A 23,053-nucleotide genomic window follows, 5' to 3' on the forward strand; every position below is an offset into this window, starting at 1 on the left:
CAACTCCTGTTAGACAATTGTCAGCTCCTGGGTCTCAGACAGACCATACTGAACTTTGTGCTCATCAAACAGCTTCCGAAGGGCATTGATGTAGAGTGCATGGTACTTGTCCACTGTCTCCTTGTTTGGCTTCTTTATCCTGGGAATTGGCAGGGGCTCCCCAACTGTGGGGCAGGAGAAGAGACAAGCATCAGACCTTCCCCCTCAACTCAAACTACCATCCCTCAGAGGAAGTTACATACTGATACTCGGTATCTTGGTCCCCTCTACCTCCTTTATTCTTTCTCCCTGCTCCAACCCCACCCATGTTCTCCAAATACCTAATCTCATGCATGCTTAAGAGAATGAGAGTAAACTTAGGAGAGTGCTGAAGGCACGTGTGTGAATAATGATGCCCTCATGGCAGCAGTTGAACTCTGTCCCTCCTGTCCCTCCTGCCACAACTCTTATCTGCGTAGTTTTCCTCCCTACCCTGCTCTCAACCACAACCACCAGAATTCCCATTGCCCATCCCAGCTGTGTGCCAGGCCCCCTGGGACTTGAGGGCTGGATGGGGGGAATCAAGGACCAGGGTGGTCCAAAGATGCTGGAAAGCTTACCAACTGTGGTAATGGGATGATTGAAAGGCAGGAATCCCCAGGATCCTCGAATGAGGCCCCGGCCATGGAAGGTACAGAAATTTAGTCCCAGGATTTTTTTGAATGTGTTCTGGAAGGTTTTTTGGAAGAACCTTTTCCACGTGCCCTCAGGGAAGGTCTCTTGATTGTGAACTTCATTCTGTCCAAAGGAATAGGAAGGGACAAGGTATGCTCTGCAAAGAGACAGGCAGAAGTGTGAGTTCTTCCAGGAAGCTCCCCACCGTGAAACCCTCTCCAAGGTAGGAAAGCTTTACAATGGCCCCATTATAGGACAAGAGTCCAAGCACCCAAGCATCTCCAGCCTTGTGTATTATCCTTGCTATGCTCCACATCCCTCCAACTGAACATTTTGAGGGGAGTTGCTGCACTTTGTCCTGTGATTGGAGGAAATGAATCACTAATCTCAGGAAGTCTAATTGCCTAAATTGTACACATCCAGAGGATCTTCCTAAACTGTGTGTCTGGACATGTCACTCCTCTCTTAAAAACTCTTCCCAGAGCTCCTCACTTTGTACCAGGTGCTTAGTGTGGCTTACATGCTCCAGCCTTGCCTACCTGGCTAGCTTATTCTCTCCCCAACGCTTTGTCACAGTCTGCTTAGCCATACTAAGTGTGCTAAGTTCGCACTTGTCTATGAGTCTTTGTACATCCCACTCCCTCTGCCAAAAATGCCTTCCCCCTGTCTTCACGTGGCTATTCTATTTCACCCTTCACTACTCAGCTCTAGTTTCATCCCCTTGAACGAGCTCCAGTTCTTTGACCTCCTCCAACTTCTCCCACCCCCAACCTCTGCATCTAGTGCTTGCTTCTTTGCTATACTAACACTACCCCAACTCTGTACTCCTTCCTGGCTGACTCCCAGTAGACAGCAAGCCATTTGAAAATGTCTTATTGATCTCTGAACTCCTAGGGCCTGGCATAGTGCCTGACATATTGTCATAGGTCCTTGCTAAATACCAGAGTTATTTCTCCCCTTTGGTCAGACTGACAACTCCTACTAATATTTCAATTCACAATTCAGATGTCACCCACTTATGAAACTTCTGCTTTGGGTGAAAGGCTTTCCATCAATTGGTGCTCTCATAGTGCTTTGTACATATGTCCATCATGACACATCTTTCATTCAATAAATATTTATTGAGTTCCTTCTATGTGCCAGTGCTTTTTTCAAGCCCTCAGGATACATAAGTGAACACAGTGGATTAAAAAAATAATCTCTGTCATCATGGAACTTATCTTTTATTAAGGGAAGACAGGTAATAAATAATAATGAACAAATAAAAAGCCATATATGTAAAGAAATAAAACTGATGACATATGAGAAGATAATACGTACAATGGAAAAAAACAGAGCAGCATGATCAGGATAGACTTTATTGAGAATAGACATTTGAGCAAAGACCTGAAGGAGGTGAAAGAATGAGCCAAACAGCTATTTGGAGGAATAATGTCCTAGACAGGGGAAACAGCTGGAGCAAAGACCCTAAGAGAGGAGCATGTGGCTTGTTTGAGGGACAGCAAGGAACAGCTCTAATGGAGGGAGCAAGGGGGATGGCAGTGGGTGAACAGATCAAAGATGTGGCTAAGGACCAGATCATTTAGAGTCTTGCAGGCCCTTTAAAGACTTTGGTTTTGCTCAGAGTGAAATGGTAGCCATCGGAGCACTTGGAGTAGTGACATGATCTCATCTGACTCATGGTGGATAGGATCATGCTGGCCACAGTTGAGAACAGACTCTGGAATGTGAGGGAGACAAGGATAGAAGCAGGGAGAGCTCTTAGGAGACTTGCAGTAATCCAGGGGAGAGACGATGGGGTGGAAAACCAGGGGGTGATAGTTGAGATGCTAAGGGGTTGACTTCTGGATATATTATGTAATTATACATGACTATGTCTGTTTTGCATTGGACCAGAAGACCTTTAAGGCAAGGACCAAGTCTTATTTATTTTTACATCCTCAATGCTTAGTACCGTGCCTGACACAAAATAGCTGTTCAACAACTGCCTTCTACTTTTCAAACCAGATTATGTGCTGTTTGGGGGCTGTATCCATATATTCTGCATCTTTGCAAACCCCACAGCATCAAGTTCAGTGCCTTCCTTCCCCTGGATAGTTTCTCTGGGCCTCACAGTGCATGGGGTGATTTAGTCTAAAGTCCCACTTCCCCAGACCCCCAGCCTACCAGGTAATGTGCAGAAGATAAAGATCTTTTACTGTTCTTTCTCCAACTTCAAGTTTTAACAGAACCCATCAGAATGTGTCTGAAGGCCCAAACACCCTTAAGGCGCAGTGTGAGGGAGTAGAAAGAAGCAATGAGGGTGAAGAGGGAGCCCCTTCTAACACATTTCCAAGAGAGGGCACCATTTTGGAGAGGTGCTACAGAGTACCTAGGATGCCCTGACGATGGGGCACTAGAACCTGGGGACCCACCCTGTCTTCAGTGCCACCTTCACAAAACCTTTACGCTGTTTAAGGAAGACAGTAGAGGCTCCTGGGTGGCACAAGAGGGCTTCAGCAGCTCCGCCCACCACAATAACCACAGCATTGCCTGAGCCTTTCTGGGTCAGCAAATACTTCAAGGCCAACTCACTCACTGGGCACACACCTGCAAAACCAAAGAGCCAAATGACATACTGATGTGGTGCTTGAGGAGGGGTAAGGTGTTCCTTGGGGCTCTTCCTGCTCGAAATAGTTCTTCTGTCTCCTGGCTGTGATTGTTTCCAATCTTCTGTCTTTGACCTGCCCTCCACATCTTGGGTTAGCCCTAGCCTGAGGTCGGTCCTCAGGGCCAGCTGCTTGCCTTGGGGCTCTGTGCTACTTCAGTGGGAGCTACATTGAGTTCTTCTGCCTGCTTTCTCTTAGCTCTATAGCTTGTAAGCCCATCCTTTCTTCTCTACCCCGGGAACCACAGTGGTCTCCCACTCTCCCCAGGCTGATGTCACTTGAGACTCTAGAGTTCTCTTTCCTGAGGGTAATCAGGAATGGCCACCACCAAACTGCTTCCTTCTTAGAGTAACCTGGTAAAGGTAAGCCATTCCCTGGGGTTTCTAGAGAGTAGGCAGACCCAGGATCCTGTCCAAGCCAAACTGGCGTGTAGATGAACTGTGGGATGAGGATGACATCCTGTTGCTCAACAACCGTCACAGAGTCTTTCCTTACCTCTGCTTCCCATCTCTGCCCTGTGCTTACTTTCTGTTCTCTCCTGGGATGGCAGACATTGGCTCCAGGCCACAGTCCTTAAGATCCAGATTCATGCCAACCCGAGAGGTGAGCAGAATTATCCCCTGGGACTCCAGTGGTCCCACTTGGCCCCTCCAGATATAAATGTATCTTACCTTTTTGTTTGGCTTCTGTTGTTTTCTGGTGTCCAGAGGATGGGTATTCACCCAGAGAGAAGGGCATTTGGCACAATACCCTGGCTTGAAGCCTGGCATGAGGAAGTTGCCCTGGATTCTGATGGATGCCTATCCTTTTATCCCTTGATATCTTACAAATTCGAAGGGGTTCTCAGGAAATGAAGGTCATGGGCCAGGAGGGTACCAGCTAGTGTGAAAGTCTCAAAAATGTTTTGGAGTTGCTCCTGGATGAGACTTGCTATATAAATGACTGCCCCAAAGAAGCCAATTGACATCCCAGAAACAGTCTAGCAAAGTATATCTGAGCTGTTCCATTCATGCCTGATTTTCCCTACATTTGGTTTTGATATTTGACTTTTGCCTTTTCCTTTCCACTTTGGCTTTGATCCCGAACCCCAGGCTTCTGCTTCCTCCTCTGAAAGGATTTTTGGCAACTCTTATGAATGCCTATAACTTACCCTCCTACCTAATCAAACCCTGCCTCCCGGATTAAACCTGAGGCTCAGCCACATATTCCTGTCACTGGCCCAGTGTGCTCGGGACTCATTTTCTACTAAGTGTTCTTCCAGCAGGGAGTGAGTACTGGACTGACTGTCAAGGCTTATTAAAGTTGGAGCCCCAAGGTAGGTCAGAGAATGGAATGATCTCTTATACTCACCCATTGACATCACATATTCTCGCACAATTGGGATCCAGAAGATCCCTTCCAAGGTCGCTATATAAGGAGTGATGGCTGGGAAAATCCGAGCAAAGCCAGTGGTCTCAGTGGCAAAGTTGATGAAGATACCATAAGGGAGTATGCCATGGGGGTGGCTGGCAATGATATAGTTTTGTCTGGGAGAGAAGTCATGAGTCTTCACCAGCTGTTAGTGGGAGATTGAGTCAGAGCAGTAGATAGAAGAAAGAGAGGACATGTGGACTCAGAGGCCAGCAGGTAGCCTGTGTTTCCCTTGGGGAGCCCCTAATCCCTATTCACTGGGGTATTGTCACTCTCATAGAATTGCCAAGGGGTTATGATGCTCGGTGAGGCTGACCTGAGTTTGCCACTGTGAGGCAAGATGCTATTCATTCATTTCCCCACCTGCCCATCCATCTTGGGACCATACTCTATATTATGCCTCTGGGCTTTGACCTCCACTGTTGGCCACAAAAGCCTTTGAAAATATGGGGCTGAGTGGGGAGGGAGAATCTGGGCAACAGGGAATGAGGCCCTTCAGAGGAAGGGTCATTACCATTACTGGGAAGTAATTTCGGAAATATTTCCAGATTGTCCAGTTTCGTACCCAAGCTGAACGTCTACCACCTGCAAGTACAGAGGGAAGGGAAGAGTGGGTGAGGTCTTGCCAATCCCTCTACTTCTTCTGGAGGTGGAGGGATCTTCCTAATGTCCTCGAGTCAGGAGGGGGTTCCTTCTCACATTTCCGTGTTTCTTGGACATAGAGCTATAAGGTCTATCCCTGAATCCAATCCCCAAGAAGACACAGGCAGCCCCTGCTCTTCTGGAGCTGCCAGAAAGGTGAGAGAGAAATAGCATGAGGCTGAGAGCACCCGCTCAGAAACCAGCCTCTTAATTCTTCCTGGGCAGCCTGGCCGAGCCCTCTGTTCCTGCTGAGCTTTGCACCCCTGCCTCTCTTCTCTTCCCTCTCTCCTTTGCCCTTCCTCCTCTCTCCCTCACTTCCACTCCCTGCCCTCCTTTCCCTTTCCCCTTCTTTCCTCTCCTCACCTCTTCTCCCCCTGCCTCTCTCACTCTTCCCTTCCACCGTCACTCCGTCCCTGTGGTTCCCTCCTTGGCACAGACAGGGATCACTACTCTTCCCCTGTTTCTTACCTTGACTGTGGGTGTTCCAGTCATAGGCGAGCCAGGCTAAGGCGAGCACAGACACCATCCAGAACTTAGTGAACACCAGAAAGTAGGGTATAAGGATAATAGGAATAGCTCCTGAGGGGACACAAGGGGTTCATGCCCTTTAGTTCCCTTCAAGTTTAATACACATCTCATTACCTCAGTCTCTGCTCTGTAGTTTAGAAGCAGGTCAAGGCCAGTGTGAGACTGTTTTTCCCTCATCCCCCCCACCCCCCATCTCCCTCTTAGCTCTGCTGCAGTCCAGGATGACCTCTGAGTCCCTGAATCTGGGCCCCCTTGATGGCTGTGATCTTAACTGAGGAAATGGCAGAACCATGGCATTCTCAGAGTAGGTCCTCACCTGGGGTCAAAGGACAGCACTACTTGGCAACTGAAAGGAACAGCATCTTGTGCCAATGGCTGACATCCCCATTCTGAGACCTCAAGAAGTCCTCAACCCTCCTTCCTTTGTCACACTGCTCTGTCAGCACATTCCAGTGGAGAGGGGCTGCCTGCACTGTATAGGCTGTTTGATGCTGAGAGGACAATACATATTAGAAACTGCTTTACTGTGTTCAATTTCATCCCATTCAAAATGGGTCAAAAGTTCAGAAGGGGGAAAAATCATCTCTGTTAGCAAAGGGTCACAGCAGATTGTGAAATGTGAATGTGATACATCTTACAGCCATGGGAGTTGAATTCCATTTTAAAATCTGCATCCATGAGACAGGGGCTCGTACCCATATTGTGAATTTTAAAAAATTCGGCTAAAGGAATCACTTCGTTGACCAGATAACCATATCACAGTGGATAAAAAGTTTCAGAGAAGGGGAAGAAACTCAAGAGTTACCAAACAGCGGATATGTCTCTTGCATCTTGGATTCTGATGGAAATAACAAGAAAAAGATGGAATGGGCATTTCAAAAAAAAGTCATGTTGTGGGGTAGAAGAAATCTTAGTGATAGGCTGAATTCCCCTTATAAGATCTGGCTGAGATGGCTGTTGTAAGCATGCTAATTAAATAAGAAATAGTAGGGGGAGGAATTTTATGGGAAGCTTGCCATGGATAAAAATCCTGCTACCTCTGACCCTCATAAAAGATGAGAGTAAATTTGCTGGGTAAGCCTCAGAAGAAAACTTAGATAAAATTAAATATGAATCATTATTAATTAAAGGGAGCCTAAGTATATAATTTCTTTTATATCTTACTTCTAATAAATTTAGTTTGTATCACCAGCAATTAGAAGAGTGCTTTGCATGCAGTAGGTATTCAACAAATATCTATAGATTGACTGAAAGATGAAGAAATGTTTTCTCTTTTCAATATTAGGTAAACTTAAATGATTAGTGTTTAGTCAGCATTTGTGTTGTTTAAATCCAATGTTGTTTTGAAAGTATAGATGGGTTAATTTCATGCCTTATATCTAATAATTTTCAGTAATCCACCAGTCCTAAAAGTAGTCTACTGAACTGGTATATTCCAGTTGAGCTATTTCAAATCCTAAAAGATGATGCTGTGAAAATGTTGCACTCAATATGCTGGCAAATTTGGAAAACTCAGCAGTGGCCACAGGACTGGAAGAGGACTGGAGTTTTCATTCCTATCCCAAAGAAAGGCAATGCCAAAGAATGCTCAAACTATTGCACAATTGGGCTCATCTCACATGCTAGTAAAGTAATGCTCAAAATTCTCCAAGCCAGGCTTCAACAGTCTGTGAACTGTGACCTTCCAGATGTTCAAGCTGGATTTAGAAAAGGCAGAGGAACCAGAGATCAAATTGCCAACATTCACTGGATCATCAAAAAAGCAAGAGAGTTCCAGAAAAACATCTACTTCTGCTTGATTGACTATGCCAAAGCCTTTGACTGTGGATCACAACAAACTGTGGAAAATTCATAAAGAGATGGGACTACCAGACCACCTGACCTGCCTCTTGAGAAACCTATATGCAGGTCAGGAAGCAACAGTTAGAACTGGACATGGAACAACAGACTGGTTCCAAATAGGGAAAGAGTACATAAAGGCTGTATATTGTCACCCTGCTTATTTAACTTCTATGCAGAGTACATCATGAGAAATGCTGGGCTGGATGAAGCACAAGCTGGAATCAAGATTGCCAGGAGAAATATCAATAACCTCAGATATGCGGATGACACCACCCTTATGGCAGAAAGCGAAGATCTAAAGAGACTCTTGATGAAAGTGAAAGAGGAGAGTGAAAAAGTTGGCTTAAAACTCAACATTCAGAAAACTAAGATCATGGCATCCGGTCCCATCACTTCATGGCAAATAGATGGGGAAACAGTGGAAACAGTGACAGACTATTTTGGGGGCTCCAAAATCACTGGAGATGGTGATTGCAGCCATGAAATTAAAAGACGCTTGCTCCTTGGAAGAAAAGTTATGACCAACCTAGACAGCATATTCAAAAGCAGAGACATTACTTTGCCAACATAGGTCCATCTAGTCAAGGCTTTAGTTTTTCCAGTAGTCATGTATGGATGTGAGAGTTGGACTATAAAGAAAGCTGAGTGCTGAAGAATTGATGCTTTTGAACTGTGGTGTTGGAGAAGACTCTTGAGAGTTCCTTGGACAGCAAGGAGTTACAACCAGTCCATCCTCAAGGAAATCAATTGGAAGGACTGATGCTGAAGCTGAAACTCCAATACTTTAGCTACCTGTTGTGAAGAACTGACTCATTTGAAAAGACCCTGATGCTGGGAAAGATTGAAGGCAAGAGAAGTGGACGACAGAGGATGAGATGGTTGGATGGCATCACCGACTCAATGGATATGAGTTTGAGTAAACTCTGGGAGTTGGTGATGGACAAGGACGCATGGCGTGCTGCAGTCCATGGGGTCGCAAAGAGTCAGACACGACTGAGCAACTGAACTGAACTGAGAGCCATATCTCAATAAACATCACTCCCCTTGTGAAATCTGTTAGAACTGCAGATGTGGCACCTCAGAGGACCATAAGTGTCCTTTGAGGGCAATCTTGCCAGACCCAACCTGTTTGAATATCATCGGTGTCACTTATGGTGACAAAAGAGAGAGTTAAAGAGATAGGAGAAACACAGGCCAAACATGGAAGGGCTTGACTTTGTGAAACAAGGAGTTCCATGAAAGAAAGCAAGGGTGTCTGAGGCAAGAATAAAGGACACATTTGTGTATGTGTATGTGTGGCACTATCTTAGACATTATGGCCTTGACACAGAGATGTTTCCAACATCTTATCCATGTTCAAGTGAGTAGTTTTGGAGTGGATTATCAAGGAAGAAGTTCACATAAGGCAGGCTCTTAATTTAGTTTGTACTGAAGATGGCTAAACCATTCTAATAGATATGTAGCACGGTATCTCATCGTTTTTATTTCGTTTCTCTTATACCTAATCATGCTTAACAGTTTTTTATGTGTTTAACTGTCTTTTGTATATCCATTTTGGTGCAGTGTCTATTAAAATATTTGGCTCATTTTTCAACTGGGTTGTTTGTTTTCTTTGTGAGTTTCTTTATACGATCTGGATACAGTTTCTTTTATTTGGATACAAGTCTTTTATCAGATATGTGATTTGCAAACATTTTCTCCAGTTTGTGTTTATCTTAAAAAAAGTTTTTTTTTTTTGGCCATGCAACAAGGCTTGTGAGATCTTAGTTCCCAGACCAGGGATTGAACTCAGGTCCTCAGTGAAGCACAGAGTCCTAAGCACTGGGATGCCAGGAAATTCCCTGTGTTTATCTTTTTATTCTGTTAACAGAGTCTTTCTTAGAGCAAAAACTTTTAATTTTGATGAAGTCCAATTTATCATTTATTTTTCTTTTACAGATTGTGCTTTTGATATTAAATCTAAGAACACTTTACTTAACCTCAGGTCATGAAGATTTTCTCTTACGTTTTTACTACAAGTTTTATGTTTTACTTTTTAGATCTGTGATCCCAGTCAGAATGGCTGCGATCCAAAAATCTGCAAGCAATAAATGCTGGAGAGGGTGTGGAGAAAAGGGAACCCTCCTACACTGTTGGTGGGAATGCAAACTAGTACAGCCACTATGGAAAACAGTGTGGAGATTCCTTAAAAAATTGCAAATAGAACTCCCTTATGACCCAGCAATCCCACTGCTGGGCATACACACCGAGGAAACCAGAATTGAAAGAGACACATGTACCCCAATGTTCATCGCAGCACTGTTTATAATAGCCAGGACATGGAAACAACCTAGATGTCCATCAGCAGATGAATGGATAAGAAAGCTGTGGTACATATACACAATGGAGTATTACTCAGCCGTTAAAAAGAATTCATTTGAACCAGTTCTGATGAGATGGATGAAACTGGAGCCGATTATACAGAGTGAAGTAAGCCAGAAAGAAAAACACCAATACAGTATACTAACACATATATATGGAATTTAGAAAGATGGCAATGACGACCTTGTATGCAAGACAGCAAAAAAGACACAGATGTGTATAACGGACTTTTGGACTCAGAGGGAGAGGGAGAGGGTGGGATGATTTGGGAGAATGGCATTCTAACATGTATACTATCATGTAAGAATCGAATCGCCAGTCTGTGTCTGACGCAGGATACAGCATGCTTGAGGCTGGTGCATGGGGATGACCCAGAGAGATGTTATGGGGAGGGAGGTGGGAGGGGGGTTCATGTTTGGGAACGCATGTAAGAATTAAAGATTTTAAAATTAAAAAAAAAACTATATGTAAATATTAGATCTGTGATCCATTTTGAGTTAATCTTATAATAAGGTGTGAGGTTTTGGTCAAGATCCATTTACTACATATGGATAACCAATTGTCCCAACATTGTTTGTTGAAAATACTATCTTTCCTCCATTTAATTGCTTTTGCATGTTTGTCAAATATCAATTGGCCATGTTTGTGCAGATCTGTCTGGACTCTATTCTTCTTTTTGTGTTTTCTTTTTTTTTTTCCTGTTGTGTTTTCTTTGGACTCTGTTCTGTTCCATTGATCCATGTGCTTATCTCCTCACAAATATATCACTGTCTTGATTACTATAGTTTTCCACTAAGTCTAAAAACCAGATAGTATGATCCCCTAACTATTCTTTTTTCAAAATGGTTTTAGATATTGTAGTTCTTTTGTTTTTCTATATAAATTTTACAATCATCTCGTCGATGTTTATAAAAACACCTGATGAGGCTTTTCAAATTAAACTTTTTATTTTGAAAAAGACTTAAATAGAAAGTTTGCAAGAATATTTTAATAAAATCCCACATAAGCTTCATCTAGCTCTCTTTATTGTTACCATTTTACATTTGACTTATTCCTAAATATAAGGATATAAACATATGTTTGTATTTATAGTCCATTGCAGAGATCACAGTGCTTTGCTCCTAAGTAACTGTGTATTTTCTAAAAATTAAGGCACTCACAGTGCCATTATCAAATTTGGGATATTTAGTTTTAGTATTTAGGAAATACTGTTATCAAATGCACTCTGTTGGGATTTTTATTTGAACTGTGTTACATTTATAGATCAGTTTTGGGAAGAACTGACATCTTTGACGGAGAAGGCAATGGCACCTGGAACTCTTGCCTGGAAAATCCCATGGATGGAGGAGCGTGGAAGGCTTAAGTCCATGGGGTTGCTGAGGGTTGGACATGACTGAGCGACTTCACTTTCATTTTTCACTTTCATGCATTGGAGAAGGAAATGGCAAGCCACTCCAGTATTCTTGCCTGGAGAAGCCCAGGGATGGGGGAGCCTGGTGGGCTGCCATCTATGGGGTCACACAGAGTTGGACACGACTGAAGTGACTTAGCAGCAGCAGCAGACATCTTTGAGTTTTCCAATCCATGAACACAGTACGTCTCCATTTAGGTCTTTAATTTTATTAGCATGTTATAGTTTTCAGCCTACAGATGCTGTACAGATTTTATTAAATATATTAATAAGTATTTTATTTTTGAAGGCATTTAAATGGTATTGTTTTTAAATTTTTATTTTCAATCGTTCTCTGCTAGTATATAGAAACATGGTTGACTTTTATGTGAGATCTTGCGACCTGGGACTTTGTTAACCTCATTTGTTAATTCTTAGAGGGATATTTTTTAGTATATTTTTAAAATAGACTTAGAAATATGTAATTGAATGGGATTTTCTACACAGATGATCATGTCATCTGTTAATTAGTACAGTTTATTTCTTACTTTTCAATCTGTATGGTTTTCTTTCTTTTTCTTCTTGCTTTATTGCTAGGACTTCTAGCATGATGTTGAATACAAATGGTGAGTGTGGACATCCTTGCTTTGCTCCCCATATTAGGGAGAAAGCTTTCAGTTTTTCACCATTAAGTAGCTGCAGGTTTTTTTTTTTTTTTATAGATGCTGTTTATCAGGTTGAGAAAGTTGCCTTCTGTTCCTAGTTTGCTGGGATTAAAGTTTGTCAAGTGCCTTCTCTTTCTTTTTTGCTTAAAACCAAGATAGCAAATTTTATTAAGAAAAAATTTTTTTTCAAATGCTTTTTCTACAACAATTGATATAATTGTGTATTTTTCTCCCTTAGGTGGTTAATATGGTTAATATTGTTTTTCAAATATTTACTTTTGCATTCCTGGAATAAAGCCTACTTGGTCATGGTATATTACTCTTTGTAATATATTGCTGAATTTGATTTGCTAGTATTTTGTTGAGGATTTTTGCATCTATATTCATGAGGAATATTGGTCTGTAGTTTTCTTTTTTGTATTGTTTTGTCTGGTTTTGGCATCAGGGTCTGGCCTCATAAATGAGTCATTAAGTGTTCCTCCCTCTTTGATTTTCTGGAAAAGATGATGTAGAATTTGTGATATATCATCTTTAAAATGTTTGGAAGAATATGCCACTGAAACCATCTAGGTCTGCAGATTTCTGTTTTGGAAGTTTACAATGTTCCAAAATTAAAATTTAATTTAATTAGTAGTTATAGGTTACCTGTTTCATTTTGGGTGAGTTTTGGTTGTTTGTAGTTTTCCAAGAAGTCATCAAATATAATTGTTAACTTGTTTATTTATTTTTTCAGTTTCAGAAGTTTTCACTTTGAAGCTCCATTGATAGGTACATAGACATTTAGGATAGTTAAGTCTTCTTGGTGAATTGACCCTTTTACCATCTACTTTACCTTGGTTGTGACTTTAAAAAGATTAACACGTGGAGCCTCAAATTACTAATGATTACTAGCTTTGGTTAAAGATGGTACCAGTATGAATCTAAGTGGGTCCTTTCTTCAAATCATCTCTGATTCACGTTTCTTACTAACTTTCCCATATAGTAACAGCAACATTTATTGTATACTCATTGTGTAAAGCTAAGTATTGCACATGCGTATTTTATTTAATCTTCATAAAGACCCCATCAGGACAATAAGCATTCTCATTTTGTGGATGAGGGACCCAGGTTCAGAGAGGTTCAATAACTACTTAAGGTCACACAGCTAGCTGGTGGGTGAGCCAGAGTTGAGAACTCACACTCTTCCTCCAGAGACTGAGCTCTCCCAAAGGCCTCCATCTCAACACTAAGACCAGGAGACTGTACTCTTAACTACTGAGCTCGAATCATTGCTTTCCTTTAGTCAATTATTACTTTCTGTCAGTTCTGTCCTTCAAACGTCTTTCAAATTATTCTGTTCCCTACCTCCATGCTACCACCAGTCCAAGTTACCACCTCTCTTTCTAAGCCAACTGCCAATGTCTTCTAATAGGTTCCCTGCATACATTTGAGTCATGATGCAACCAGAAGGGTAAATGCAGATCTCTGTCCTTCTACAGCATATAACCAAGAACATGGCTGGCTTGTGAAAGAGACATTTCTGCGGCTCAGTGATTACTTAATGGATCAAAAGTGATGATAAATATGAGAACTGATGGGGTTGGTGGTAATTTAATAATTCAATAACTCACATGGCTTCTGATGACTCTTAGGATCAAGTCCAGTCTTGTAACCTTGGTTCTGAAGGTCCTCCGTGAGGGAGCGCCTGGCCACCCCCTTGCGCTCTGCATGCCACCAAACTGTTCTATTGTAGATTTCTTCTACCTATTCTGTTCTCCAGCCTCCAGGCTTCTGTGCATGTTGTCCCTTTTGCCTGGAAGACTCTTCCCTCAGCTTTTTGCCTGGCTAGTTCTTATTCATATTTCAGGCCTCAGGATAAATGTCAGTTTCAACATTTTGGTGATATCTTCAACTTCTCTCCCTTTCCAAAAAAAAAAAAAAGAAAATCTCTCCCATTCATCCTTCTGCCTCTGTCTCCATTGCTACTGCTGTGGTCCAGAACTTGATCTCCTCTGGTCTAGACTGCAGTCTTTTGTCTATTCTTGCCTGCTAATCTCTTCCCCCTACTCTGTTTTCCATGCTTCTGCCAGATTTATTTTTAACTAAGCACAGTTGTAGTGTTGCTTGCCTCCTATGAAACCTTCAGTACTGTCCCACTGCTAACAGGATAAAGTCTGAACATGTTAGTCAGGCATTTAAGGCCCTCCATGGACCGGCCCCACTCACCTTCCTAGCCTCATCTCAGCACCAGGACTCATACTCCATATGATCTAGCATGTGGTCCCCAAACAACTGTAGGGACATGGGGTGATCTGAAGTGGTTCATAGATGGAAAGTTATTTTAATATGTAGTGAATCAAAGTGAGTTCATGGTAGTGGTATAAAGTTTCCTATTAAAATATATTAATTAAAAAAAAACAAAAATAAAATAAATAAAATATATTAAATTAGGTTATAGGAGTGAATCAGTTTGGGGAAAATGTTAAGTAATAAGGATAGGTGGTACTCAGCAGTGGAAAGAACCAGAAGGTGGGATGCAAATGACTGAAGAATGGGAAACAGAGGTTCAACCACCTTAGTCTACTTTCCATTCCCTCAACCCACCATGCAATTTCACATCTCCATGTCTTTGGTGATGCTGTTCCTTGTTTCATTTGCTGTTTGTTTGGTTAGCAACTTACCACACAGTAGGCCCTCTGCCTACTAGACAGTAAGCTTTTTGAAAACAGCCTTTAGCACCGTGCCAAGCACAGGGAGATGACTCATGATAAATATATTTGTAACATTCAATTGAAGTGCACAGAAGTTTGATTTCAAAATTCTCCTAGTAGCAAGTGAATGTTAACCGGGAGAGAAACCACCAGTGCCCTTGTTCTAAATTAGGAAAGGAGCTTCTGATGTTCTAGGGTGTGCGTGAGTGTGTAAGGTTATGGAAGCCTGTCATTTCCAGAATAAAATGAAAACTAAGATTTTTAATCAGTTGGCTCAAAGCCTTCAGAAATCCAAGAACATGACTGGTTTGTCAAAGACGAATTCTGTGGCTTTACAATTACTATATTGGATTTGTATAAGAACCAACGGGAGTGAAAAAGATAACTTGATTCAACACACATAGACTGAGCACACATCACATCAAATCCCTGTGCTAGAAGCAGTGGGGGCAGGGTTGAGGCACTGAAGGAGGAGGATGGAGAATACGGAAGTGATGAAAAGAATGTCAGTATGGTCACCGATGCCTTGTATGGAGGGAGCATTTATTGTCAACAAGCACTCTGTTCAGCACCTAATGTATGTTATTTCATTTAATACTCTCACGACCCTGAGAAGTAGATAATTTTATTATCTCCATTTTACATATGAAGAAACTGAGGCTCAGAGAGGTCATGTATCTTCACTCCATGCTTTGGGAGAAAAAATAGGTAGTATTTGTTGAGTCTTTAAGAACCAAAAACTATTTTAAGCACTTTAAATTTGCTTGATTAATTTTAAGTCATATTAAAACATAAAAATAAAGTTCCTGCCTTCCAGAAACTCATAGTCTAGAGGGGAAAATTGATACCATAAATAACAGATATATCCCAGAGGGTGAGCATAAATAACAGATATATCCCAGAGGGTGAGAATGATACAGTCAGGGTTCAAATGTCATTATATGAGAACCATTCTTTACTACAACCTAGAAAGGTTTATGGGCAATCTAGAAAGGTTTCTTGCAGAAGGTACGACTTAAATTGAATCTTGAAGGAAAAGTAGGATTTTGACAGATGGATTAGTGGCAAAAGGGCCTTCCACAAGCAAAGAAGAGCTCCAACAAAGGCCTAGATAGGGATCAGTTCAAGGTCTGTGAGTAACATCATAACTTGCAAAAGTACAGGGAGTATGGGAAACCATGGAATAGCAGATGATGCTGGGAAAGAAGCAGAGGAGCTCAGGTCTGATGCTTAAGGGAATGAGAACCCAGATTCTCATCAGAGAAAGAGCATGATCATATTTGTCTGTCAGAAAGATTGTTTGAAATGACTTTGGGAGCAGGAGAAACTGAGGGAGGGAGGTCAGCTAAGAGCTGCAGTGTCTTAGATGAGAGATAGTGAGAACCTGAAATAGGCTACTATTTCTGAAATCAATTTGAAAGATACTATGGAGGCAGAATTTTCAGGGTTTGGCAGGTGATTGTATGCAGGGGAGTGAAGAAGAGGTAGTAGGGAGTGATGCCTTGAAGGGGCCTGTTTAAATGCTGGGAAGGTATCAAAATCTCTATTTGCCTCATTTTCTAGGATCTGGTTACTCATTATTCTTCTTGAAGGTGCAATGAAATCAGAGTCTAGGGTGCTTGTCTGAGAAGTGGTAGTCACTCTTCTGTTGATCAAATTGATACATGGCAGAAACCAATACAATATTATAAAGCAATTATCCTTCTATTAAAAATAAATACATTTTAAAATGACCAATAAACACATAAAAACATTAAAAAGTGTCTTATGAGGTGGAGTAGTTGGGCTCCAAGTAATGTCAATGCCTATAACCGCCCAAAATAAAATGAACACCTGTTGAGGGTTTTCTTTGATTATCAGAGTGGTCTTGGGAGCTCTGTTCTACAGTGGTGGAGGGTGATTAACTTACTTGCACAAGGTCACCTAATAAGTAAAAGGCAGACTTAGTCTGTTTGACTCCCAAGACTATATTCTATTTTTTGTAGTATCAGCAACCAGAGAAAGGAGGCAGGTCCATGAAAAAAAGGATTTCCAGGAGAGGGAGAAAAGAATAAGAGGTAGACTTGTTTTACTGAGGAGAGGTCTTTACTGAGGAGAAGAAATGTGGAAGAATCAACTGTGTCAAGCCTGGTCTTGCAAGAAATATAATATTGACAAGGCATGACTCCTGTTTTCATGAAGCCTATTGGGTAGAGGAGACAAAGGGTGTAAAGGCTGCTGCTGCTGCTGCTGCTGCTAAGTCACTTGAGTCGTGTCCGACTCTGTGTGACCCCATAGACGGCAGCCCACCAGGTTCCTCCATCCCTGGGATTCTCCAGGCAAGAACACTGGAGTGGGTTGCCATTTCCTTCTCCAGTGCATGAAAGTGAAGGCTGCTACTCAACCAATTTTTACAAAGTGCAGAGATTTTCAGAGACAATGTAGTCTCAGGTTACCAGGAAAGGGTTGCAGAGAAGGTGTGACTTGAGCAATATTTCAAAGAAGGGATTGTCCATAGATAGTCCAGGAAGGGTGATCAGGAAATTTTTTAAGTGGAGGAAATAGAGCAAAAGTAAAGGAGTGGAAGAGTAAGTATCCTTCCCATTTGTTCTGGGAAAAAGATACCTGGAATACAAGCTTCAAGTAGGGGGATGAGCTGGCAAAGAGTTAAAACCAGAGAGTGGAGGAGGTCCTCAAATGCCCCGGATGACACATTTTTACTTCATCAAGTAGGCAAGGGAAAATCAGTGACTATTTTTGAGCAGTAGAGGGCTGTAATCAAAGACACATTTGAAGGACTCTTCTGGATGTAAGCAGTAGAATATATTGGAGAAGATGGAGAGTAGAGGGCCAAGAAAGAGGATATTGCAATAGTTTAGATAGCTGGTGATACAAGCCCAGAAAAAGAGAGACAGATGGAGAGCCATCCTTTAACTGGAAGCTGGGCCTCAGAGAGGCTCTCAGGAGCATTGCTGAGTTCCAAAGGTCATGAACATTTGTTTTCCCCCAGACCATCTTTTTTTTTTTTAATTTTTATTTTTACTTTATTTTGCTTTACAATACTGTATTGGTTTGCCATACATTGACATGAATCAGCCACGGGTGTACATGAGTTCCCAATCCTGAACCCCCCTCCCACCTCCCACCCCATATCATCTCTCTGGATCATCCCCGTGCACCAGCCCCAAGCATCCTGTATCCTGTATCGAACATAGACTGGTGATTCGTTTCTTACATGATAGTATACATGCTTCAATGCCATTTTCCCAAATCATCCCACCCTCTCCCTCTCCCACAGAGTCCAAAAGTCCGTTCTATACATCTGTCTCTTTTGCTGTCTCGCATACAGGGTCATCATTACCATCTTTCTAAATTCCATATAATACAGTCTACTAACACAGACCATCTTTTCATTCCTCTCTTCTCACTTCTTTCCTCCTTCTTGTCCCTCTGCCTTTTCTTGTTCTCTCTTCCCTACTTCCTCCCCCACCCCACTGCCAGTAATCAGTCACGATTCTGACCATCATTCAGGAAGGAGGAGAAGTGCTGAGGACGACTCTGAGCAAGACAGAAAGAATGAAGGAAAGAGTGAGAAGGAGAAGACAGAAGGGAATTAGGAAGGAAGAAGGGAGGGAGGAAGGAAGGACACTTTTTTTGTATGGAGCGTTTATTGTGAACCAGCCTTGAGAGGATGGGGATATGGAGGCTTAGAAGGGTTACAGTACCTGTCTAAATTCACACAGCTAGTTGTTAACCAAGTTTGACAAACTGCAGAACCCATGTCCTGTTTACTGTGACATTGCTGCCCTTTCCTGCCTTCCCTGATCCTGTTAACCTTGTGTAATATTTTCTAGTGGCTTCATTGTGTCTGTTCATTTCACTTAACACACTCAATCTTACAGTGTAATGATTCACTTATGTATTCAGCACTGACACCTGGAATGGTAGAATGGTGGAATGAATGATTATTTTCTCTTTGTTACTAGATAGAAAGAGCCTATACTGGACTCATTGTTGTAGTGTCACAAGGACAGCCAAAACCTTATACTTTGTAATTGCTCTGTAACTGTTGGGCAGATTTGACTGTCTTAGGCATCTCTGTGGGTATCATACACTGTTACATGTTTTAGCTACCTTGATAACCTCCAAGATCCAGGATTTGTGTTGTAATTTCTAGCATAATCACTAGAAGAAGGGAAAGAGGATGTATAGTAACCTAAACTAACAGAAGACAAGTGGAATGATAATGGATCTAAAAGAAGTCAAAAGTTCACTAGTCATTATGGAAATACAAATCAAAACCACAATGAGATATCATCTCATTTCATTAGGACGACTACCAAAAAAAATAGACAATAAAGTAGTGTTGGTGAGGATGTGGAAAAATTGAAACTCATGCACACTGTCGGTGGAAATGTGAAATGATGTAGCTGCTATGGAAAACAGTATGACAATTCCACAACAATTTAAAAATGGAATTACCATGTGACCCAGCAATTCTACTTCTGGGTATATAGCCAAAAGAATTGAAAGCAGGCTCTCAAGGAGATATTTGAACACCCATGTTCATAGAGCATTATTCACAATAGCCAGGAGGTAGGAAAAACCAGAGTCCATTAATGGATAATGAATACACAAAAAAATGGTATATACATATAATACAATATTATTCAGCTTTAAAAAGGGAGGAAATTCTGTCACAACATGGATGAATCTTGAAAACATTGTGTTAAGTGAAAGAAGGCAATCACAAAAGGACAAATAGTACATGATTCCACTCATATGAAATGGGACAGAGAGTTTTTCATTCAAGACACATAGGTGCCATAGTTCTTCTAGGATGGCTGGAAGCTGGTGAGATTGGAGGAAGGGGGTGTTACCAGGAGGCTAGTCCTTATCGTCGTAGGTCTTTATGTATTCAGTGCTGAACATACCCTTTATCCTAGCTCATGTCCTTTGAGAGGGGAAAAGGAAGAAGGAGAAAAAATACTCAAGAAATGTGATTTTCTGGGAGAAAAATGAGAACATTATATTGAGAAGCTCTCTCCAGAAGAGCCAGAACAATCTAGGCACTTGTGTTCGAATACCATACAGAGGTTTTCCAGGATGGGACTGATCCCACACCTAAAAGGCTCAGCTCATACAGCTCTTCTCTGGGCCTCTTTTCCTTGCTCTCTCTGCCCATCTTTGCCCACTCTTTTTGGGGTCCAGACTTGAAATGACAGATGCCACCACGATGTCAAGTCTCTTAGGACATTCCGGTGACCCCCACTTTCCTAACTAAGGGCTGGAACTTGTTAAGGGGTCTTTTTGAGGAAGTTAAACATAGACGCAAAGGACAGCAACAATAAAAAATGAAACACTAGAAACATAAATTTATAGAAAAATCACTTCCTTCTCTTAATGCAACTAGAATCAAGTTATTGATAGGCTAAGGGCTTAGCATGATTTGATTTCAATAAGGCTCACTAAGTCTTTATCTTTGGGTGGCCATGGACTCCTTTGTTAGTCTGGTGAAGCCTATAGATCACTTTTCTGAATATTATTTTTAAATGCACAAAACAAAATACACAGACTCACAAAGGAAACTCATCATAGTAAAACACAGTTATCGAAATATTGCAAAAAATGTGGTACAGTAACATGAATTCTTGATTTATGCAGTAGATAACCACACCTAATGGTAGTTCCAATAACTATTGGAATTCAGAAGTGGTGACAAGCATAAATGAACTTTTGAGATGCCTGCAACAACTGGCATGTAAAATTTAAATCTCTATGATGTCTGTTACCAAGAAATTGTGGTTTGCTGCCTACATTCATCTATTCAATATGAAGTTAGTGAAAATAAAGAGGTAATTTTTTCCTTCCAAATTCAACATTGTCTCTCCCCATCTCATTCTATGTCTATGTGCATGCTAAATTGCTTCAGCTGTGTCCGGCTCTTTGCAACCCTGTGGACTGTAGCCTGCCAGGTTCCTCTGTCCATAGGATTCTCCAGGCAAGAATACTGGAGTGGTTGCCATTTCCTTCTCCAGGGGATCTTCCTGACCCAGGGATCGAACCCGTGTCTCTTAACTCTCCTGCATTGGCAGGTGGGTTCTTTACCACTAGTGCGACCTGGAAGGCACTAGTGTCTGTAGGTCTCTATTTAAGAACCTCTGCTCTACAGGGACATATATCCTCCCATAAATTGGACTGGTCAGCCTCCTATCCTGTCCCATCCTTCAGGATGAAATTTTTCCATGCCCAGTCTCCAAACTTGGCCCCGTAATCGGCTGCCCACAAAGAACTGGTTTCTGACTGGGAAGGGCTTGGAACTCTCAGCCCATTTGCCCAGCACTGATGACTGTGATTTTTTGAGTCTGTTGAAGAACTGGCCCCTTCTCAAAATTCCATCTAATGAGTCACTCAGGCAGCCCCCAGCTTTTCCATAATTCTCTCATCGTAATAAAGAAAATCACCTTACATCTGCCCAGTACCAATTCTGCCCCTGTCCCCAAACAAGACTCTTTTCAGCTAGTTCACAGAGGGGCGGTCCTGAGAGAAGGCTGGGGTGGACTTTAAACCAGAACAACTGCAGCTTCACTCCTGGCCTTCGTGTTCCTCGGTTGGGAGGAGAGATACCTAGTGAACTCAACAATGGCCGTCTCTCTGGGTGGAGAGGCACAGTCCTTCCCAGAGAGAGGAGACCGACCAAATGATCTCTTTAGAACCCTTTCAATCATCTGGAGATTCCTGCTCTCTTTCTTCATCTGTTCTCTGTGCTCTCAAGGCCCTGGGGTTCACTCACCTAAAAAGATGTAGACTGGCACCCACTGCAAAACAGAGAGGGTCTGGAGGATTTCCTGAAGATTCAGCCGGGAGAGGAAGGCCATGGCCATAGTGCTGTTCTGTTGTGGCAGGAAGCCCAAACAGAAGGCCAGTGCCTCTAAAGCTGAGCTGATTACAGGTGCTTTGCTTTCATCTCATTACTGAGTCCTTTTATCTGCTGGAGGTTTTAGTCTTGACCTAACCTTTTCTCCAGTCTTCCCTGTTCTCGGCCCCACCCTGATATCCTTACACACACATTCATCTCCCTAACATGCATCCTTTCCCCACAGGTACTCAATTGCCTTGCCTTGGGGTGGTTCTAGCTCTGTGTGTGTGGGAGGGCTTCCCCGATGAATTAGTGCAGGAAAAGGGAATGGCTTAGGCCTCAGACAGGATCTCTGAAAAGGAGTCTGCTACTTTTCCCTGCTTAAGGAAAAGCACCTGGTGATCACACTTGTTTCTGCCCTGGTGGATGTGCTTTGACTCTGCCTGGTTTCCGCTGAGAGCTACCTAGTTGACTAGAGCCTTTTTCTGAGTGAATATCTAGACTTCTCAGATTCCTCCTTGCGCCTCTGTTCCCAGGGTCTCTGTACCAGCGATCAGTGGGAGAAACACTGCACAGAATGCAGACCTGGCTTCCAGTCCAGGTTCCACCAAGTTCCTCCCAAGACACTAGGGGGAATCACGCCATCTCTCTGTTGTTGGAAGGCAACCCAGCAGTTAAGGGCATGGACTTTAGAGCCAGATTGTTGGCGTTCAGATCTCAGCTCTTCCATTTACAAGTTGGAGAACCTCCGTGCTTCGGTTTCCCCACCGGTAAAATGGGGATAATAATAGTACCTACTTCATCAGGTTGTTCTGAGGATTGAGTGAGTGAATGTAAAGCACTTAGCACAGGGCCTGGCACACGATAAGTACTATTATGTTTCCTGTTATTATTATTCTCATTAAATTAATGTCTATTAAATATCTATTATGTTTCAGGCTAAAAGAGTTAGTTAGAATTAAAGATTGTCTCCGGATCCCAGATCCGTGGATCATTTTTTTTTTGGTAACTTAAGTGATTATTGTTTGCCAGGTGCTGTTCTATGTGTTGAGGATTCAGTGTGGAAGAAGATGGGCATCATTCCTGCCTTTATGGAACTCACAGTCTAGTGGAGGAAACACATTAAAAAATCATGAAACTGTCTATACACTTGAATTTGTGATAAGTGTCCTACTGGAAAAGGCCAGTAATTCTCAACAGGAGGCTTTGAATGTAGGCTGTCAAAAATATCTTTGAATGTAATCAAAAAGGTTACTAGGAATACCAAATACAAAGATAGTATCAAGTGTCCTATTAGTGCAAGAAAATGTTAATTCCTTAGCCTTGTCCAGAAAGGTTGGTGAAACTGTGTCTCCTTCCCCATATCCCACTCTGGTTTGGGGTCC

At 42.1% G+C, this 23,053-nt stretch overlaps 1 protein-coding gene across 1 annotated transcript; it reads right to left on the reverse strand.

Annotated features, from left to right (window-relative positions):
* Positions 1-9: 9 nt before the first annotated feature.
* DGAT2L6 (diacylglycerol O-acyltransferase 2 like 6) lies at positions 10-21,693 on the reverse strand. Its single transcript, XM_052663828.1, has 7 exons — positions 21,603-21,693; positions 5,823-5,933; positions 5,227-5,297; positions 4,653-4,857; positions 3,069-3,243; positions 600-811; positions 10-164 (listed from the first exon to the last, which is right to left on the reverse strand). Exons 1-7 carry the CDS (start codon positions 21,691-21,693, stop codon positions 10-12), a joined length of 1,020 nt encoding a protein of 339 aa, XP_052519788.1.
* Between the last annotated feature and the right edge of the window lie 1,360 nt (positions 21,694-23,053).

This window comes from Budorcas taxicolor, chromosome X (genome assembly GCF_023091745.1).
Source record: "Budorcas taxicolor isolate Tak-1 chromosome X, Takin1.1, whole genome shotgun sequence".
NCBI classification, from domain to species: Eukaryota; Metazoa; Chordata; class Mammalia; order Artiodactyla; family Bovidae; genus Budorcas; species Budorcas taxicolor.